The sequence below is a fragment of the Urocitellus parryii genome, chromosome 5 (assembly GCF_045843805.1).
Source record: "Urocitellus parryii isolate mUroPar1 chromosome 5, mUroPar1.hap1, whole genome shotgun sequence".
NCBI classification, from domain to species: Eukaryota; Metazoa; Chordata; class Mammalia; order Rodentia; family Sciuridae; genus Urocitellus; species Urocitellus parryii.
In genome coordinates this window covers 59,074,941-59,092,893 of record NC_135535.1, presented here as the reverse complement: position 1 = coordinate 59,092,893, position 17,953 = coordinate 59,074,941, and the positions used below count along the sequence as shown (strand labels likewise).

The following is a 17,953-nucleotide window of genomic DNA, read 5'->3' as shown; positions in this document are numbered from 1 at the left end:
GCACACCTGCAAGTTTGAGACCAACCTCAAGCAACTTAGCAAGTCCCTAAGCAACTTAGTGAGACTCTTCTCAAAAAGTAAAAACGGCTAGGGATATAGCTGAGTGGTAAAGTGCCCCTGGGCCGAATCCCCAGTACCCACTCTGCCAAAAGAACAAAAATAAAAGTTCATTTTTTTCCTCTCCCTTTCTCTTTCTAAAGGCACAGATCATTATTACCATGAGAGAGAAAAGGAGTCCATTAATTTACAGCACAGATTTCCATACTCCCTTCCCACACATACATGCCCCTATCTTGCAAAAGAAATGTAGTTGCTCAAACCTAGCTCATGCAATTAATTGACTGAGCAATGCTTGTCCAAAGTATTATAGGGCTGTAAAATGTTTAAGGGAACCTTAAGAGAAAAAGATCCAGGGGTAGGCAGCCCAAAGTTTCATGGCCCCTCCTATCCCCAAATTCTTGGAATTAGAAAATGTAGTCTTCCAAAGTAGGTCAGCTCCTCAGTGAACAGCTCCTCTGGAAGGGAAGGGAGCAGAGGCCTTGTCCTTTAAGAGGGTAGATTCATCCAGGGCTGTGGGCTGCTGGAGCCCCAGGGGCACAGGAAGGAGGAGAGGCAGGGAGTTTGTACCAACCTTTTTGCCTGGGATCTGAAAGGGCTCAGGGCCACAGAGCACCAGTATCCTGAGACCAGATTGTGCTGGGCCCTCTGATTGCTGGGAAAGGGGGCTGTCAGTCCCCAGACCTCCCTCCTGGAGGAGGAGGGGAAGAGGGAACACGGTGCCTGAGTTTGCTGGGGGAGGGGCTGTCTGCCAATTGGAAAGCCTTGAAGCTGCCCCGTGTCCTGGGCCCCATGACCTCTGGGGCCTTGGCTTCCCCAGCTGGCAGAGGATTGGGCCTTCCCTGGGGCCCCCCTTTTCTCCCTCCTGCCGGCAGGCCCATCCATCTCTCTCTCTCTCTCTCTCTCTCTCTCTCTCTCTCACTCTCTGTCTCTCTCTCTCTCTCTCACACACACACACACACTCTCTCTCTCTCTCTCTCTCTCTCTCTCTCTCTCTCTCTCTCTCTCTCAAGCATTTGTCTTGCAGTTCTTCTTTGTCTGCTGGGCAGGAGGGCAAAAGCACCCACCTCCCCTCCCTGTATACCCCCCCACCCCTTCACTGTCTTAGAAAAGGGATGCTGTAGCTTAGCATCCCCCCACCATACACATATATACATTTTCTCCAGCCCCCTCCCCAAGCACATCCAAGCGTGTTTTCTCCCTCTCTCTTTCTCTCTCATTCCACCCCCCGCCCCAACACACATACACTCTGGACTGAGCTGTTTCTTGCTGGCTGCAGCCGTGGGCCCCTGCTCACCGTGCCGCTGCCGCTGCCTGCGAAATGACGGCGGTTCCCCTCACTTCCAGGAATCCACGCTTCCTGGAAGGTGAGTGGCTGGGCTCACCCCTGCCTGCCACCGAGACGCAGACATGCACACACCACCCGCACTCCCTCGCCGTTTCCAAGGCGGCGGCCGTGTTCGCACCCCAGGGTCTCACCGGCAAGGGAAGGATAATGTAAGTTCAGGCAGAAGGCGGCTAGTGGAGGGGGGAAGGGGGGGTGCTGGGGCTAGGGAGCCAATTCAGTAACAACTCCCAAGCCTGAGAGGGAGAGGATGGGGGCTGTGTGTGTGTAGCGGGGGAGGGGGCGTTCCTCCTTACACTTGCGGAGGATGGGAAAGGGTGTTTGGTGTTGCTAAGCAAAGACCATTGACTTGGACAGTGGGAGCTTGTGGTGACATCTTGATTAGGCCTTGGGGACAGGGGTACTGCTGCCTGGGGTGAAATACCAAAGCAGACCTGGGTGGGAATGGGTGATAGAGAATTGAGGTAAGGAATAGGCGCCTTGACAGCAAATGCCTCAGCCTGGAACCAAGATCTAAGGGGCCTCAGCCTCCTCCCCACAATAGAGCTGACGATGGGCGTCTTTCTTTGCTCATGTACCCACTGTTCCCTGCTAGCAGGCTAGCATCCTGCCACCTGGAGCCCATGGTCAACAGAATAAGCAGTCGGGATGAGGTCCCTTGCAGAGAAGTGTGGAGGCTCGCTGAGCTCATGGCTGTTCTCTAGAGGTAGCCACTCTCTGAAGGGATCTGGAGAGGGCAGCGGGAGCAGAGGGCTTGTCTCCTTAAACATGTGAGACACATTTATCTTTTGCCCTGCTTCCCAGTTCCTTGCCTCCTGTTTCTCTGCCCTTTACCTACCTCTCAGTTCCTCTGATGTGAACCTCATGATTTGGCTTTGCCCTCTGGGGGTTCAGCCAATCTATGATGATTTTGACCAAGAAAATTTCTCTAAGGCATGAGAGCAGCCTTAATTCTTGGCTTTGATAGTCTAGGATTTCTTGGGAGTCCCAGGCATTTGAAATTCCCTCACTGAGGTTTCTGGGGCTGAGAGAGAACTGCTGAATTTTCTAAATCCAACTCTAGTCCCCTTCACCCTCTGGCTAGAATTCAAAAATCCCTGGAGCCCCACAAATACTTCCTGACCCCCAAAACAAATTCAGTCTTATGTTTTAGTCCCATGAAAGTAGACTTAATCCTGTTTTCTCTCTTACCTTTATCCTAGGGAGGGCAATAGCATCAGTAAGCCTTTGGAATTACTGGTGGACTTGAGGCTCCTGGAGCTTTCTCACCTGTTTCCAGGTCTTAATTGGGAAAGCCACAGATGCTTTCTCCTCAGTGTCCTTAAATATTCCTTTAAGGATACCTTTCCCATATAGTAAGCCCCTGGCCCCATAAGGCAGCCTCAGCCCTGGTAAGCTGAGGCTAGCTATGGATTTCAGCAAGCTCATCCATCCTTTTAGGATCAATGTCTGAGCACCAGGCCCTATTCTTTCCCTGTAACTAATATCAAGTGATTTAGAGCAAGTCACCACTAACATTTGAAAATGAATAAGAAGATGCCCTTTTCAGACCTTCTAACCTTGGTAATCCTACACTTAATCGAAAGGTCATATTTTAAAACTGGGTCTGAGTCCACAAGTCTTACCCACAGTCCTGAGATGCTCGCTTCATGATATGTGTGTGGTTCTGATTTCAGGCAACTTTTCAAAGAAGCCATGGCTCACCTAAAGAGCCCCAGCTGGGAAAACTCAGATTCAAGCTATATATAAGGCTTTTTCTATAGATAGTGAACAAATTTCCTCAGGTTTTGATGGGATAGCATGGGGGAAATGGGACTCTTAGAACAGGATATGAATGGGAAATGGTCCCAAAGTCCTGAGTGGTTGTTTTCTTCCCACTGACCAAAGCTGGAGAGGGATCCCTCAGGAGGGTGTGTTCCGGATTTCTTGCCTCAGGCCCAAGACTCCAACCATTTTATAATGGAATCTTTATTTTGTGAAAGTAAGTATGTGCATAGCTGGGCAATTGGGTAAAGTACTAATAGGTGGACTTCAGGGATGATTTTTAGGGTTTGTCTCTCCTCTCTCTCTCCCTCTCCCTCTCTGTCTCTGTCTGTCTCTCTCTCCCCCCTCTCTCATCCATATTTAGGCCTGTGTGCACATAACAATGCATGTTCATGTTAGCAGATAATATAGAAGGCTATGGGTATGTTTATTTCAGTAGGTATGTTCTCTTTATTCTCTATGTAGCTACATATTGCTTTGTGTCTGTATATGTGTTTATCTACATGTGTTTTTATTTTACTGTTATATTTATGCAGAAGATTGTGGGGAGGAGGGATTTTTTAAAAGACACTCATATTTTCAGGTATGTTATCTGATTTTTGAAAACATTATGATACTCTCAAAAGCATTTTACAAAACAATTTATCAAGAAATTAAAATGAATATATTGAGGGTAAACTCATTATTTAATTCTCAAGGGAACATCAAATAGTAAATGTGTGACTGAAATCAGATCAGCTTTCTGAAGTACTCAAATTTTTTGCTGAATTTTGAAAGTGTAATGGACCCAACTCCCCCTGGGACAGTGATTCCCAGTTGGCTGTATAAGTGATGGTCAAGGAATGGGCACTTACTCTCTGTGACCTGATCCCAGCTCCACCACTACCAGCTATGTGACCTTAGATAAGTAATATAATCTCTCTTATGACTCCTTATCTGAAAAATTAATACAATATTATTTTGTAGAGTTGTTTTAAAGATCAAAGGAGATAATTCATTTATCTGGGTTCTATATAGAATAATGCCTGGCACATAGTAAGCACCAGAAACATTAGCTACTATTACTGTTGTTACTAATATTATTATTAGATTCAGGGACAATTCCAACTGCCCTTCCTACAGATCCTGAACCCAGTAGTGGGCCTCCAGAAAGGAACAGGAGGACTGGACATGGTGGTACTGTAATTCCAGTGACTCAGGAGGCTGAGACAAGAGGATCACAAGTTCAAAGCCAGTGTTAGCAACTTAGCAAGGCCCTAAGCAACTTAATAAGACCCTGTCTCAAAAATAAAAGGGGCTAGGGATGTGGCTCAGTGGAAAAGCACCCCTGGGTTCAATCCCTGATACCAAAAGAAAAGAAAGGAACAGTAGGGAAAGAACATTGTTCTAATTCACCTCCTCTTCAGGCCCCTATTTTCCTCTCTACCCTGGCCCGCCCAGCCAGTCCTGCTTCCTGCAGACGTCAGGCAGTGATGCTCTTCCCCTCAGGCCTAGATAAAGGTAGACAAGGCCCAGCACTGAGCTCACGGAAGTTGGCATTGGGCACTAAGCTGGTAGGGGCACAAGGTATGGTGCCATGCATACAACACAGCTTTGTACATGGCTATGGGATTAGTGTTTGTGAAGTTTAACTGAATTTTTTAAAAAATTAGGCAATGGACAGTATATGGCTCTAGCCCCAGCCCCAGCTTTACCTGCCTTCTTGTTCTCTCCTCTAAGGTAGCGGGGACTCATCTCTGGAGAAGGAGTTCCTTGGGGCCCCAGTGGGGCCCTCGGTGAGCACCCCCAACAGCCAGCACTCTTCTCCCAGCCGCTCACTCAGTGGTAAGTCAAACTCCTACTCCTCCTGGCACTCGGCACCCCTATTTTTGTTTGGCCCTCAATTCACCTTCCATAGGCAACCATTTTCCCATCATCACCTCCTTCTGGTCTCCTGCTTAGAGTCTCTAAAACCATGAAAGAACTGGACCTGGTGGCCCACATCTCTAACCCCAGCAACCTGGGAGGCTGAGGCAGGAGGATCACAAGTTCTAGGGCAACCTCAGCAACTTGGGAGGCCCTAAGCAACTTAGCCCTAAGACCCTGTCTCAAAATAAAAAACAAAAAGACTGGGAATGTAATTCAGAGGTTAAGCAACACTGGGTTTAATCCCCAGTACCAAAATAAATAAATAAATGCATGAAGGAGTTTAGCATCTGGCTTCTGAAAAGAGTAGTCACTGCCAGACCAGGGTGGAACACATGGGTGGCATTAAGATGAAGTAGGTAAATTCTGGAACTGGAGAAGTCGGTAGATAGAAATGGTCATTAGAGATTGATAGGAAACAGAGTAAAAGGACCTCATCTCCCCATACCATGTGCTCCTGCCCAGGCAGGATCTCCCTGACTGCCCCTCCCTAGTTGGCCCTAGATCTATGACATTCTCTAAATGGTTGAAATAGCCAGGAATGTAGGTCAGAGCTAGAGCCAAAGCCTTCTCCTCAATGGCTCCTCCCTCTTATACTACCCCCCTCTCAGATTTGTATGGAGGGAAGGGGGGGGGGTTCAGTCTTTTGAGGCTGGAGGATAATGGAAGCCATGCCTATCTTCCAGTTTTTCTCTCTTTAGTTTGCTGTCCCTCTTCAGTCTTCCTAGGACTGTTTTCCCGCCACTGTTACTTGTTGGCTTCCTGCCCAGACCCAAGCCAGACATCTTTCTTAATGACAAGAGAGTAGAGAATAAGCTGCCTCCTTTCCCCAGTGACAGAAGACATCCTATGTACCCCAACTTTTTTCTCTTAAAGCCTGTTTTCAGTGGGGGAATACCAGGGATTGAACCCAGGCGCACCTAGCTACTGAGCCACATCCCCAGCCACTTTTATGTTTTATTTTGAGACAGGGTCTTACTAAGTTGCTTAGGGTCTTGCTAAGTTGCTGAGGCTGGCTTTGAATTTGTAATCCTCCTGCCTCAGCCTCCTGAGTGTTGGGATTACAAGTGTGTGCTACCATACCTGGCTTCTTGAAGCCTGTGTGGTTTTTTGTTTGTTTGTTTTGATTTTTTTTGGTGGGTGGGAGAAAAGGGGAATGTTGTTTCAGGTTGCAGAGGACTCTGCTATCACCACCCAGGATACTAGGGTATTGACTCCGTCTTAAGGTCTGTAGGTCTCAGCACCTGGAGACACCCTGTTGGACTTCAGTAGTGTTGCTCTGGCCTGGGAACAGGTTCTCCTTTGCCTATATCTGTTCTAAACATCATCCCACCTTCCAGCCAACTCCATCAAGGTGGAGATGTACAGCGATGAGGAGTCAAGCAGACTGCTGGGGCCAGATGAGCGGCTCCTGGAAAAAGATGACAGTGTGATTGTGGAGGACTCATTGTCCGAGCCCCTGGGCTACTGTGATGGGAGTGGGCCAGAGCCTCACTCCCCTGGTGGCATCCGGCTGCCTAATGGCAAACTTAAGTGTGATGTCTGCGGCATGGTCTGTATTGGACCCAACGTGCTCATGGTGCACAAGCGCAGCCACACTGGTGAGTAAGCCAGAGGCATTCAGGGAGGAGCTGGGTGGGGGGTGCTTAAGAGGTAGAGACAATGCTGGGGCAATGGCAATAAGAGGGTTGCAGGAGTCCATGCTGGAGTGGGGTAGTCTCAGAAAGGGAAGGGTCTCTCCCAGCACATTTTCTAGTTGACAAAAAAAAAGAGGGAATTTGAACCTTCCTGGCACTTTCCTCAGCTGTTATTATAAAGGAAAGCTACTGTTTTTCTGAGGATGTGAGGGAAAAGGAGATGTTGTAGCCTCAAGGAGGATTCTTACAGCTCAGTGGTAGAGTTGTGCTTAGCATGCAATGAGGCACCACGCTCCGTCTCCAGCACCAAAAATTAAAAAAAAAAAAAAAAAAGAAGAAGAAGAAGAAGAAAAAAGGAAAAAAAGAATAAAAAGGATCCCTTTGTCCAACAGGAATAGGACTCCTGAGTATCATTTGGGCCTTCCTAGCTCATAATTATTAAAAAAACAAAAGGTAAGGGGCAGGAAACAAAGGCTTCCTCCTCTTAGCCTCTTCAGACTTTGAGCTCCTGGGGCCAATGGGCCCTGTGGAGCTCAGTTTTGGGTAACAGACCTGTGGTCTGGTGTTCCAGGCCCAGTACCCCTTTTCTGTCACACACCTCTAACTCACACCTTCCCAGGACAAGACTGTCCCCAGGTGATCTTGATAAAGCAGTATTAGCATGTGTGGCACACTCCTGCCCCTCAGCAATATGTTCAGTGAAACTTCCCTTGGCAGTGTTAGGGACTATCTTCAACCTTTGACATTTTTCATGCCGGCCCTCTGGAACCTGTTCTTTCACTTGCAGGTGAGAGGCCCTTCCACTGCAACCAGTGTGGTGCCTCCTTCACCCAGAAGGGGAACCTACTGCGCCATATTAAGCTGCATTCTGGGGAAAAGCCCTTCAAATGTCCTTTCTGCAACTATGCCTGCCGCCGGCGTGATGCACTTACTGGTCACCTCCGCACACACTCAGGTCAGTGACCATCCAGCAGGAGAAGAGAGAGTGGAGCCCTGAGCATACCCAATAAATAGAGCTCCTAGACTTTTCTGTATTGGGGAGTTACAGTGTCTATCACTGAAGAGGGGAGAGCACTCATACAGAGCAAATAGGGCCTTGCCTCTTTAACTCTTCCTCTGGGCAGCAGTGCCCATGAGAAATTTGCAGGACCCTTTGTTGAGGTATTTTACTGCCACACTGTGTGACATGGAACAAAAAGAGCATGGATGGTCTTGGCTCCGCTCTGATTTTTGTTTTTTAAAGACTGTGATAATGCAAGTGCCATCTGTGCCCCACACCCACACTTTTGAGCCCATGGAAAGCCCTCTTCCCATTCCCATTTACCCTGGGCCCCGCACTTATCACCATCTTAATCTGCCATCTATAACACCAGAAGTTTTTAGGCAACCACTGTCTATCCTCTCCTCTACTTCCTACAGGATCCTGTAAATATCCATGGGCCTCCCAAACTGGAAAAAATAAAAATAAAAAAGGAGCCTCAGACCTCCAATTAGGAAACAAGTATCCCATTTCTGTTCTATCCCAAAAGGCTGTCACTTTCCAAGAGTCAGGAGCAAGTCTAGAGAGTGTCTAGGAGTCAGTATTTAATAGTGCTGGGGAACTGGATCAGCAAGGTTTTCTAGATCAATCAAGACTATTTAAATCAGTATATCTCAGAATCAACTAGACAAATAGTACTTGTCAGAAATTTTACTAAGTTTGGGGCTTTTGGCTTGGATTTGGGAAGATGCCAGGAGCTTAGCTGGCAGGAAGGAGGGAACTCGAGACTGAAAAAATGCAGGAAAAGGGGAAGAGAGGAAAGAATTAGCAGGGTCTGTCCTCGAAAACTTTCCTTGCTGTTTTTCTCTTAAACTCTCCTGGGCCAGGACTTAAAGGGACAGAGCAATCATTTCTGCTTTCTCCATCTACCCACCTTCTTTCAGGGACCCCTTTATCTCTATATACATGGAGGAACAGAGAGAAAAATCATCACTGATTCATGCTTTATTATCTACAGAGCATTTCATTTGTGTCTCCTCATATAATCCTCATAATAATTACAAGATAGATGTGATTATCCCCATTTTGTTGACAAAGAACTGAAGCCCTGGGGAGAAAAAAAAAAAAAAAAGTTGCAGGCCACATGGTTTTTATGCAGCATGACTGGACCCCCCATCAAGAATCAGTGCCAGAGCTGGGTATGATGGCACACGCCTGTAATTCAGCTACTGTAATTCAGGAGATTGAGGCAGTAGGATCATGAGTTCAAGACCAATCTGAGCAATTTAGTCATACCCTATCTCAAAAATAAAATAAAAAGGGATGGGGGTATAACTCAGTGGTAGAGTATCTGCCTTAACATGCACAAGGCCCTGAGTTTGATCCCCAATACTGAAGGGAAAAAAGAAAAAAAGATCCAGTGTCAGGTGCTCCTTTTTCTCAGGAAATGGGCTGCTCCCCCTGCTGTTATGAATCCAGAATGGCTTGGCCCCCAGAATTCTTCCCAACAAATTCAGCTGGGTAGATTTTGGATGTTGTTCTGAAGGAAGTTAAGGGAAAAAAAGGAGACAGGTAAACTGTCAGAGTCCATCTCTGTTAAGATGCTTCCTGTTACAGTTGACACATAAGAAAAAATAGGCCGGAGGATCATTCCTCTCCCAGATGTTAAGTCATTCCCCCAAGGGTGTTGGATAGATAGGAACTCTGGTGTTCATTTCATCCCAAAACACTAGGGTTTATGGAACAAGAGCAAAATAGCAAAATGTTGATTTAGTCAAGGCACAGCTTAGGCATTAGTAGGGGGTGAGTATCTCCTGTAGAGAGGAGATATTTTCTCCTGTCTCCCTGCTCAATAGAAGCAAAAAAAAAAAAAAAAAACATAAAATATACAATACCTTGTACTCTTCACTGTTTTTTCTCTTTTCATAACTATCATCTCTCAAAAGTTGTCTTAAGCTGGCGTGGAGGCACACTGTATAATCCTAGCAACTCTGGAGGCTGAGGCAGGAGGTTCACAAGTTCCAGGCCAGCCTCAGCAATTTAGCAAGGCCCTAAGCAATTTAGCAAGACTCTGTCTCAAAATAAAAAAATAAAAATGACTGGGGATATATCTCAGTGATTAAGATACCAGTGATTAACCCTTGGGTTCAATCCCTGGTACAAAAAAAAAAAAAAAAGTTGTCTTTATAACCCATTCTTTAAAAAAAAAACCCAAGCCAGGTGCAAAGTCCCACCCCTATAATCCCAGTAGTTTGGGAGGCTGAGGCAGGAAGATCAAGAGTTCAAAACCAGCCTCAGCAACTTAGCAAAGCCCTTAGCAACTCAGTGAGACCCTGTCTCTAAATAAAATGCAAAAAAAGGCTAGGGATGTGGCTCTGTGGTTAAGCCCCCTTGGATTAAACCCCAGCTCCCCCCACTCCCAGAAAAAAACTGGTATTCTTTTTTCACTCTCTCCCTTATTTTCTTCTTTCTTTTTGTATTCTTTTTCTCTTTTCAGTATTTCTTGTCACTGATGGTACTTCTGGGGCTCTCTAGGTAGGTACCTCAGTATAGAGAGACAGAAGAGAAAATAACCAGTTAAATCAGGCAAGAGGTGGAAGTAAAAATACAAGTAAAGGTCCATGAAAACTGCCTCTCCCCACAAGGGCAGATCTAAGGCTCTCATTTCTGTCACACCAGCCCACCAATTTCCCCCAAACCAGGGCACATAGTTCGTTAGCAAAAAAAAAAAAAAAAAAAAAATCCCCTTGTCTGATAAACAGCACTTACACCTGCCTGCCGCATGGAAAGGTTAAACCGCAGTCTGGGCCCCAGACTCTGAGATCCTGGGGTGGGGCTTGCTTGCCTGCCTGCTGTTCCCCTACAAAGGCCTTGGGTCCTCACTTCCCTTGAGCAGCAACTTGGTCATCATAGCCCATTACCAGTCTGAGGCTGTATATCCTGGGATTCCCTCACTCCCATAGCTGCACATTGTCCCTCTTCCCCAAATTTGTCCATCTGTCCATTGTTGCAGGTAAAATTGGAGAAGGGTAGACAAGCAGAAGAATTCAACTTAGCAACATCTTTTCCTCCCTATGCCAGTGTATATTTGTTCCTGGATAATTTTGAGAACAAGGGCATGGAAGTAACTCTGATGCTGTCTATCTTCCACAGTTTCCTCTCCCACAGTGGGCAAGCCCTATAAGTGCAACTACTGCGGCCGGAGCTACAAACAGCAGAGTACCCTGGAGGAACACAAGGAACGGTGCCACAACTACCTACAGAGTCTAAGCACTGAAGCCCAAGCTTTGGCTGGCCAACCAGGTGTGGCCCTGAGCAGTACTATGGGGGAGTTAAGAGAAGATCCAGAGGATTGCAGGTCAAGGGTGATTCCAGTTCCTCCTCTACAGAAGGATGAGATATGTAAAATGGGAAACAGTTATCCTCATTAAATCTACTATTAAATCTTCCAAACACCCCATTCTAAGTACCCTCGTCAGTGTAAAGTAAGGTCTTATGTTAGGTACTATAGGGAGATCCAGAGGTAGTGAAAGGTTGTCTCTGTATCTTCAGTCTAATAGAGGAGAGAACACAAGAAGTATAGAATCAAGGGTCAAATGTGTATACTTATCCTCAAATGGTCTGAAATATGGGGATGAGCTTTAGAAGGGTAAAGTAAATAGTTTCCCAGGCTTTAGGTCTGACCCTCTTTGGCTACTGACCTGCTGGTTTTCTTGAGGTAGTACTACTCCTACTCAGCTACTACTGCCCCCACTCCTTCCCACTAGGTGAGGAGATCCGTGATCTGGAGATGGTGCCAGACTCCATGCTGCACTCATCATCTGATCGGCCAACTTTCATCGATCGTCTAGCCAACAGCCTCACCAAACGCAAGCGTTCCACCCCCCAGAAGTTTGTAGGTAAGAGTCCAGTTGGAAAGGAGACGATAGCTTAAAGCCACAGCTCAAATAAATTTGAGCTCTGATTGCCATTAGACCAGAGATTTTGGTCTGCTGGTTGATCTAGGGAAAGAAAACAACCTGATAATTCTAGTGTCAAAAATTATCCCCAGACCAGGAGGGAAGTAATAAGGAAGGATGTACCTCAAGAGGGTGGAAAGGAGTCAGTGTTGAGAACTTGTGGTAGCCTAAGGGGAGGTGTTTGGGGGTTCAAGCCCTCTGAGGTTTTGAGGCTAGAAGGACTTCAGTCTGTGTAGGCTCTTGCAAGACTTGGAGGAGAAATAAGCATGTACTTCCCCCACATGACTCTGGCATGAGGTCCCTAAGGATCTGGAGTTTTATGGAGAGTGATGAAAGAAGTATTCATGCTAGGTAGGATAATACTTGTCTAAAATTACAGCCTACAGTCAGGGAATGAACCCAACCACACTGCACTCATCATTCCATCTTGGGGGAAGGAAATGAGGTGTAACAAATAAGGTTACAAGCAGCTGGGAGTGTAGCTCAGTGGTGAAACACATGTTTAGCATGTGTGAGGACCTGGGTTCAATCTTCAGCACCACAAATAATAATTACAATTAAAACAGTAATAATGATGATCATGTTATATCCAGCCCCATGGGTTAAAAGAAACAAACCAGCAATCCTGGGGAGCACTTAGGAATTATTCAAAGACAGCCTTGCTGAGATCTTTCTCCACAGGTGAAAAGCAGATGCGCTTCAGTCTCTCAGACCTCCCCTATGATGTGAATTCTGGTGGCTATGAAAAGGATGTGGAGTTGGTGGCACACCATGGCCTGGAACCTGGCTTTGGAAGTTCTCTGGCCTTTGTGGGTGCAGAACATCTGCGTCCCCTCCGCCTTCCACCCACCAACTGCATCTCAGAACTCACTCCTGTCATCAGCTCTGTCTACACCCAGATGCAACCCCTCCCTGGGCGCCTGGAGCTTCCAGGGTCCCGAGAAGCAGGTGAGGGACCCGAGGATCTAGGTGATGGAGGTCCCCTCCTCTACCGGGCCCGAGGCTCCCTGACTGATCCTGGGGCATCCCCTAGCAATGGCTGCCAGGATTCCACGGACACAGAGAGCAACCATGAAGATCGAGTTGGGGGGGTGGTGTCTCTCCCTCAAGGTCCCCCACCCCAGCCACCTCCCACCATAGTGGTGGGCCGGCACAGTCCTGCCTATGCCAAAGAGGACCCCAAGCCACAGGAGGGGTTATTACGGGGCACCCCAGGCCCCTCCAAAGAAGTGCTTCGGGTGGTAGGGGAAAGCGGTGAGCCGGTGAAGGCCTTCAAGTGTGAACACTGCCGCATCCTCTTCTTGGACCACGTCATGTTCACCATCCACATGGGCTGTCATGGCTTCAGAGACCCTTTCGAGTGCAACATCTGTGGTTATCACAGCCAGGACCGGTACGAATTTTCTTCCCACATTGTTCGAGGGGAGCATAAGGTGGGCTAGTGACCTCTCCCCGTGCCCTTAGTCCACTACTCCACTGCCCCACTATAGGTGTCTAGCCTTGTCCCCACCACACCCCAAGGAGTTTTGCATTGTAGCCCCCACCACTGGCCACTTGACTTCACACCTAACCCTGACCCTCTTTGCCTATTCTTTTCTACCCTGACCTATTTAAGCATTGTGATGAAACAGATCTTTTGCTTATGTTTCTTCTTTTTTTCTTTTCCTCTCCTCTCAGCATATTCACTGAGTTATTTATTAATTAGTTGACTTTGCCTTTTTTATTTATGGCATTCCCTTGCCACTCCCTCACCCTCTGGCCCACAGCTCCCTTCTACTGTAGGCCTAATTTTTTTCTTGTGGATCTAGCATCCAATAGCCCCAGGGGTCAGAAGCTCCTCTTCACATTAAGAGACCTTGAGCTTCTTGCTTTAATCCTCACCCTTTATCTGATTTTTCAGTTTTTATGCTGATACCTCCCAATGGCCCTACCTTAGCTCTGTGGCATTATATCTCCTCTCTGGGACCCTTCAACCTGGTACTCCATACCTCTCGTGCCCTCTCACTTTAGGCAGCTTGCACTATTCTTGAATGAATGAAGAATTTCCTCATTTGGAAGTAGGAGGGGTTGAAAAAATTCTCCCCTGGCACTGTGAGACTGAGGATCCTCTTAACTGCCCCTGGGAATATGAGCTCCCCAAAGCCTACATTCAGGATCTCTCTCCAGGATGTGATATAGCTCGTCCCTGTCCCCAGCCCAATCCTCATCACCACCCTAGTCTCTTCAACCTGCCGCTCTGCTAAGTGGTGGCTTTTCACTCTGTGGAGTAACCCCATTTTATATTCTCAGGGGCCAAGGCTAGGTCTGCAACCCTTTGTCTAAGGCACATTGGGAGCCACAGGTGCCTAATTAGGAACCAGGGCATGGGAAGGGTGTGGGTCAAAATATTTTCTCTCCTCCACCTCTCAGACTTCTTCACTCTAGTGACTTTCATGGGCTTACAGGGACTCTTTCAGTCCCCATCCTATGAGAAACTGGTGGGTAGCTGCCTGATAACCAGGGGTCTCTCAACCCCTCTGTCATGCTGCCTTCTTCCTCTCTTTCCCAGCAGGATTCACTCTCTCATTCCTGCTCTCATGGGCTCTTTCTTGTTATTGGTGGCAGGGAGAAAAGGATGTCTCTTTTTTCTCTTCTAATTTTCAGTGTAACCAAAAATTATCCCAGGATGAGCAAGGATATGTGCCCCTCATCCATTCCATCCTTGTTCCATCAAGAATGGAGTAGGCACAACTCACCAGGGGTCATCCTTCACTGCCCTTCTATACTCAGCTCCCAGACATGCAGGAGGGGCATTCTTCTCCTGGCTGCTGCAGAGACCCCTGGCTATTTGGATAACCAAGGATTCATGAGAAGGGGCAGGAGGAGGTACAACTCCACTGCAAGTGAAGGTCTCTTTCTACAAAGAGCTCCCTGCCTGAGGCTACAGCCATCCCACTCTCTGCTTCCTTGAGATTCAAACCAAAGGCTGTTTTTCTATGTTTAAAGAAAAAAAAAAGAAAAAAGAAAAAAAAAGTGAAAAACCAAACACAACACCTCACAAGTTGTAACTCTTGGTCCTTCTCTCTCTCCTTTTCTTCCTTTCCTGTCCATCTTTCTTGCCACGTGTCCTTTCCTTATTGGCCTTTCACCTCTTCTTCTTTTCTCACTCCCTATCAGGGATATTTGTTTGGGGGGTTGGTAAAAGGTGGGCTAAGGATCAGATCCTGGGATTGGGGCTCTTAAGGGTCTGGGAAGAGTCTACCTTACCCTATCATGGGAAGTGAAAAAAACTCTTTTCCCCCCCTTTTCCTTCCCCATTATTGTGGTTTTCCCAAGAGAACCAGATTGGCAGGGAGAGGCCTTGTGGGATGATTGTTCCTCCTTGACAATGTAGCAATAAATAGGTGCTGCCAAGGGCAGAGGATGGGGGAGTCAGCTCAGAGGAGAGTGGTCCCTAGAGAAAGTAAAGAGTCTTCTCAACAGCACCCTTAGGTACTTGCTCCTTGTTCAGGATGGCAGCAGAGCTGAGATTAACACCTGGGCTTCTCCTGAACTATTCTGGTTATTGAGCCACTTCCTGTTGGACCTACCCATCCCACATCTTCTATGTCTGCTGTGTATTTGATGATACCGCATAAGGACTTATCCCTTCTGGGGTATCAAAGCCTTAGGGTGCCCTCATCCCCTCCCCTAACCAGCCTTGGCACCTGTAACCTCCCGGAACATGAAGGACTATGCTCTGAGGCTATACTCTGTGCCCATGAGAGCAGAGACTGGAAGGGCAAGACCAGGTGCTAGGGAGGGGAGAGAGGGGCATCCTTTCTCTCTCCAGACCATCACTGCACTTTAACCAGGGTCTTAGGTACAAAATCCTACTTTTCAGAGCCTTCCAGCTCTGGAACCTCAAACATCCTCATGCTCTCTCTCCCAGCTCCTTTTACATAAAAAAAAAAAATAAAAAGAAAGTACAAAAACCACACAGTGAAACCCACATGGAGTAAAGAGGTGTTTCCTTTTATATTGCTATTCAAAATCAACACCACAAAAAGAAATAAGAATTTCTAAATAGACACTTTTCCAGAACTTTGTTTTTTCCTGTCAATGTCCAAGCTGCGGGTGGGATTTTGTAATACTTCTGGCAGCTTCTTTCCTTGTGTACATAATATACATATATATATATTTTTAATCAGAAGTTATGAAGAACAAAAAAAAAAAAAAAAAAACCACAGAAGCAAGTGCAATACCACCTCTCTTCTCCCTCTCCCAAGGTTTCCTTTGTAGCCTGTTTGGTGTTTCCTTTGACCCTTGCCCCCCACTTCCTCCTCTCTTCCTCTGCCCCCCACCTTTTTTTAAGTTTTTCTCCTTTCTCTATGGGAGTTAAACTAGCTTTTGAGACTTATTGCAAAGCATTTTGTATATGTAATATATTGTAAGTAAATATTTGTGTAACGGAGATATACTACTGTAAGTTTTGTACTGTACTGGCTGAAGGTCTGTTATAAATAAACATGAGTAATTTAACACCCCTGGTTGTTTTGCAGACTTCCTTTGCCTTACTTTCCTGCTAGGAGGGAGGAGGGATCTCCTTGCAGCAAGCTGTACTAAACAGTTTTGGAGGTGAAAAAGATTGAGAGTAAATCAGACCAGAGAGCTCAAGTTGTTGCTGCAGAACAGGGAAAATTTCAGCCTAGAATGAGAAGTGGAGGAAATTTTCCTATAAGTATCTTCAGGATATGAAAATCTGACTTGCCTATCTAGTCAAAGCAGAGATTCATCAAACCTTTGTAGAGTACCTACTATGTGCAAAACACATTACATGCCTAGGGAGATGTAAGTTACAATAACACGAATGATGATAATGATAGGATCCACCATTTCAGCATCTCATAATTCCCAAGCACTGTACAAAGTCGTCTTTCTTTTTCCCCCTGGTGCAGGGTATTGAACCCAGGGGCACTTTATCACTGAGCTACATCCCCAGCCCTTTTTATTTTTTATTTTGAGACACAGTCTCACCAAGTTGCTTAGGGCCTCACTAAGTTGCTGAGGCTGATCTCGAATTTGTAATCCTTCTGTCTCAGTCTCTTGAGCTACTGGGATTATAGGCATGTGCCACAATACCCGGCCCAAGTCTTTATTTAACTGGAGAAATACCTGCATAAGAATAATCACAATTGTTGGTGAAAAATAAAAGACCAAGAGAGATTAAATAATTTGTTCAAAGCTAATCAGCCAATAAGTAAAAGGCAGCATTTGAACCCAAGAATATGTAAGTCCAAAGCCTGCCTATGCCTTTATGACCGTGAAACCTTCAGGCAACAAAAATCCAAAGAAAAACAAAGTAGAAAAATCAACTTCATTATGTCTTAAGTGTTAACTATTTTCTATACCTTTCATTCTAAACTTGTTTTTACTCTGATCTATCTCACTGCTATGATACTACAATGAAGTAAAAATTGGAGACACTCCTATCTAAAATCGATTATTTACTATGTCTCATTGAAAATAACATTCAAAGTTAAAAGACAAAATGTATATAGTTGCTTCCACCTAAAAACAAAAATTAGAAAATAGATTTTAGCCCCAATAAAGTGGGTTAAGATTAAATGAAATGTTGTTGGAGGGAGAGTGAATCTGCTGTGTTCAGAAGTTAGAATGACATATGAATAAATGTTTGGTTTCTATCTATTCCATCTTGGGCTCAAATGCTACCCAAGGAGGCTTACTTCCCACCAGTTCACAAATCATGCTCTAGAGCAGTTTTTCAAGTGGCCTGTATTCTAAGAGTATCCTTAACTTTAGAGCTACTAGGTGGTTGCAGGATAGCCTTTCCTGCTCAAGGCGCAAGCCTTCTGATGGTTCTTCAAAGGGAGCTGAAAATGTGTGAGGGAAGAGGTGTGGATTTTTATTATTTATTTATTTATTTGTGGTAATGGAGATCCAACCCAGGAGCACTTTACCCCTGAAAACATCCCCAACAGGTCCCCTTCGTTTTTTTGTTTTTTGTTTTTTTTTTGTACCAGGGATTGAACCCAGTGGCTCTCAACCACTGAGCCACATCCCCAGCCCTTTTTTTTTTTTTTTTTTAATATTTTTTTTTTTAAGAGAGAGTGAGAGAGAGAGGGACAGAGAGAGAATTTTAACATTTATTTATTTTTCTTAGTTCTCGGCGGACACAACATCTTCGTTTGTATGTGGTGCTGAGGATCGAACCCGGGCCGCACGCATGCCAGGCGAGCGCGCTACCACTTGAGCCACATCCCCAGCCCCGTGTTTTTTATTTTAAAACAAGTTGCTTAGGGCCTCCCTAAATTGCTGAGGCTGGCTT

The 17,953-nt window shown here is 46.0% G+C and overlaps 1 protein-coding gene across 2 annotated transcripts; it reads left to right on the top strand.

Moving 5' to 3' along the window:
• The first annotated feature begins 1,389 nt into the window (after positions 1–1,389).
• On the top strand, positions 1,390–16,123 carry Ikzf4 (IKAROS family zinc finger 4). 2 transcript variants are annotated; one of them, XM_026398467.2, is made up of 8 exons: positions 1,390–1,554; positions 3,290–3,383; positions 4,886–4,990; positions 6,412–6,672; positions 7,496–7,663; positions 10,841–10,990; positions 11,455–11,586; positions 12,328–16,123. In XM_026398467.2, exons 1-8 carry the CDS (start codon positions 1,468–1,470, stop codon positions 13,086–13,088), a joined length of 1,758 nt encoding a protein of 585 aa, XP_026254252.1. In that variant the 5' UTR covers positions 1,390–1,467; the 3' UTR covers positions 13,089–16,123. The 2 variants fall into 2 exon arrangements, with proteins under 2 accessions (XP_026254252.1, XP_026254251.1); XM_026398466.2 differs by lacking the exon at positions 1,390–1,554 and having other exon boundaries at positions 3,327–3,383.
• Positions 16,124–17,953: the final 1,830 nt, after the last annotated feature.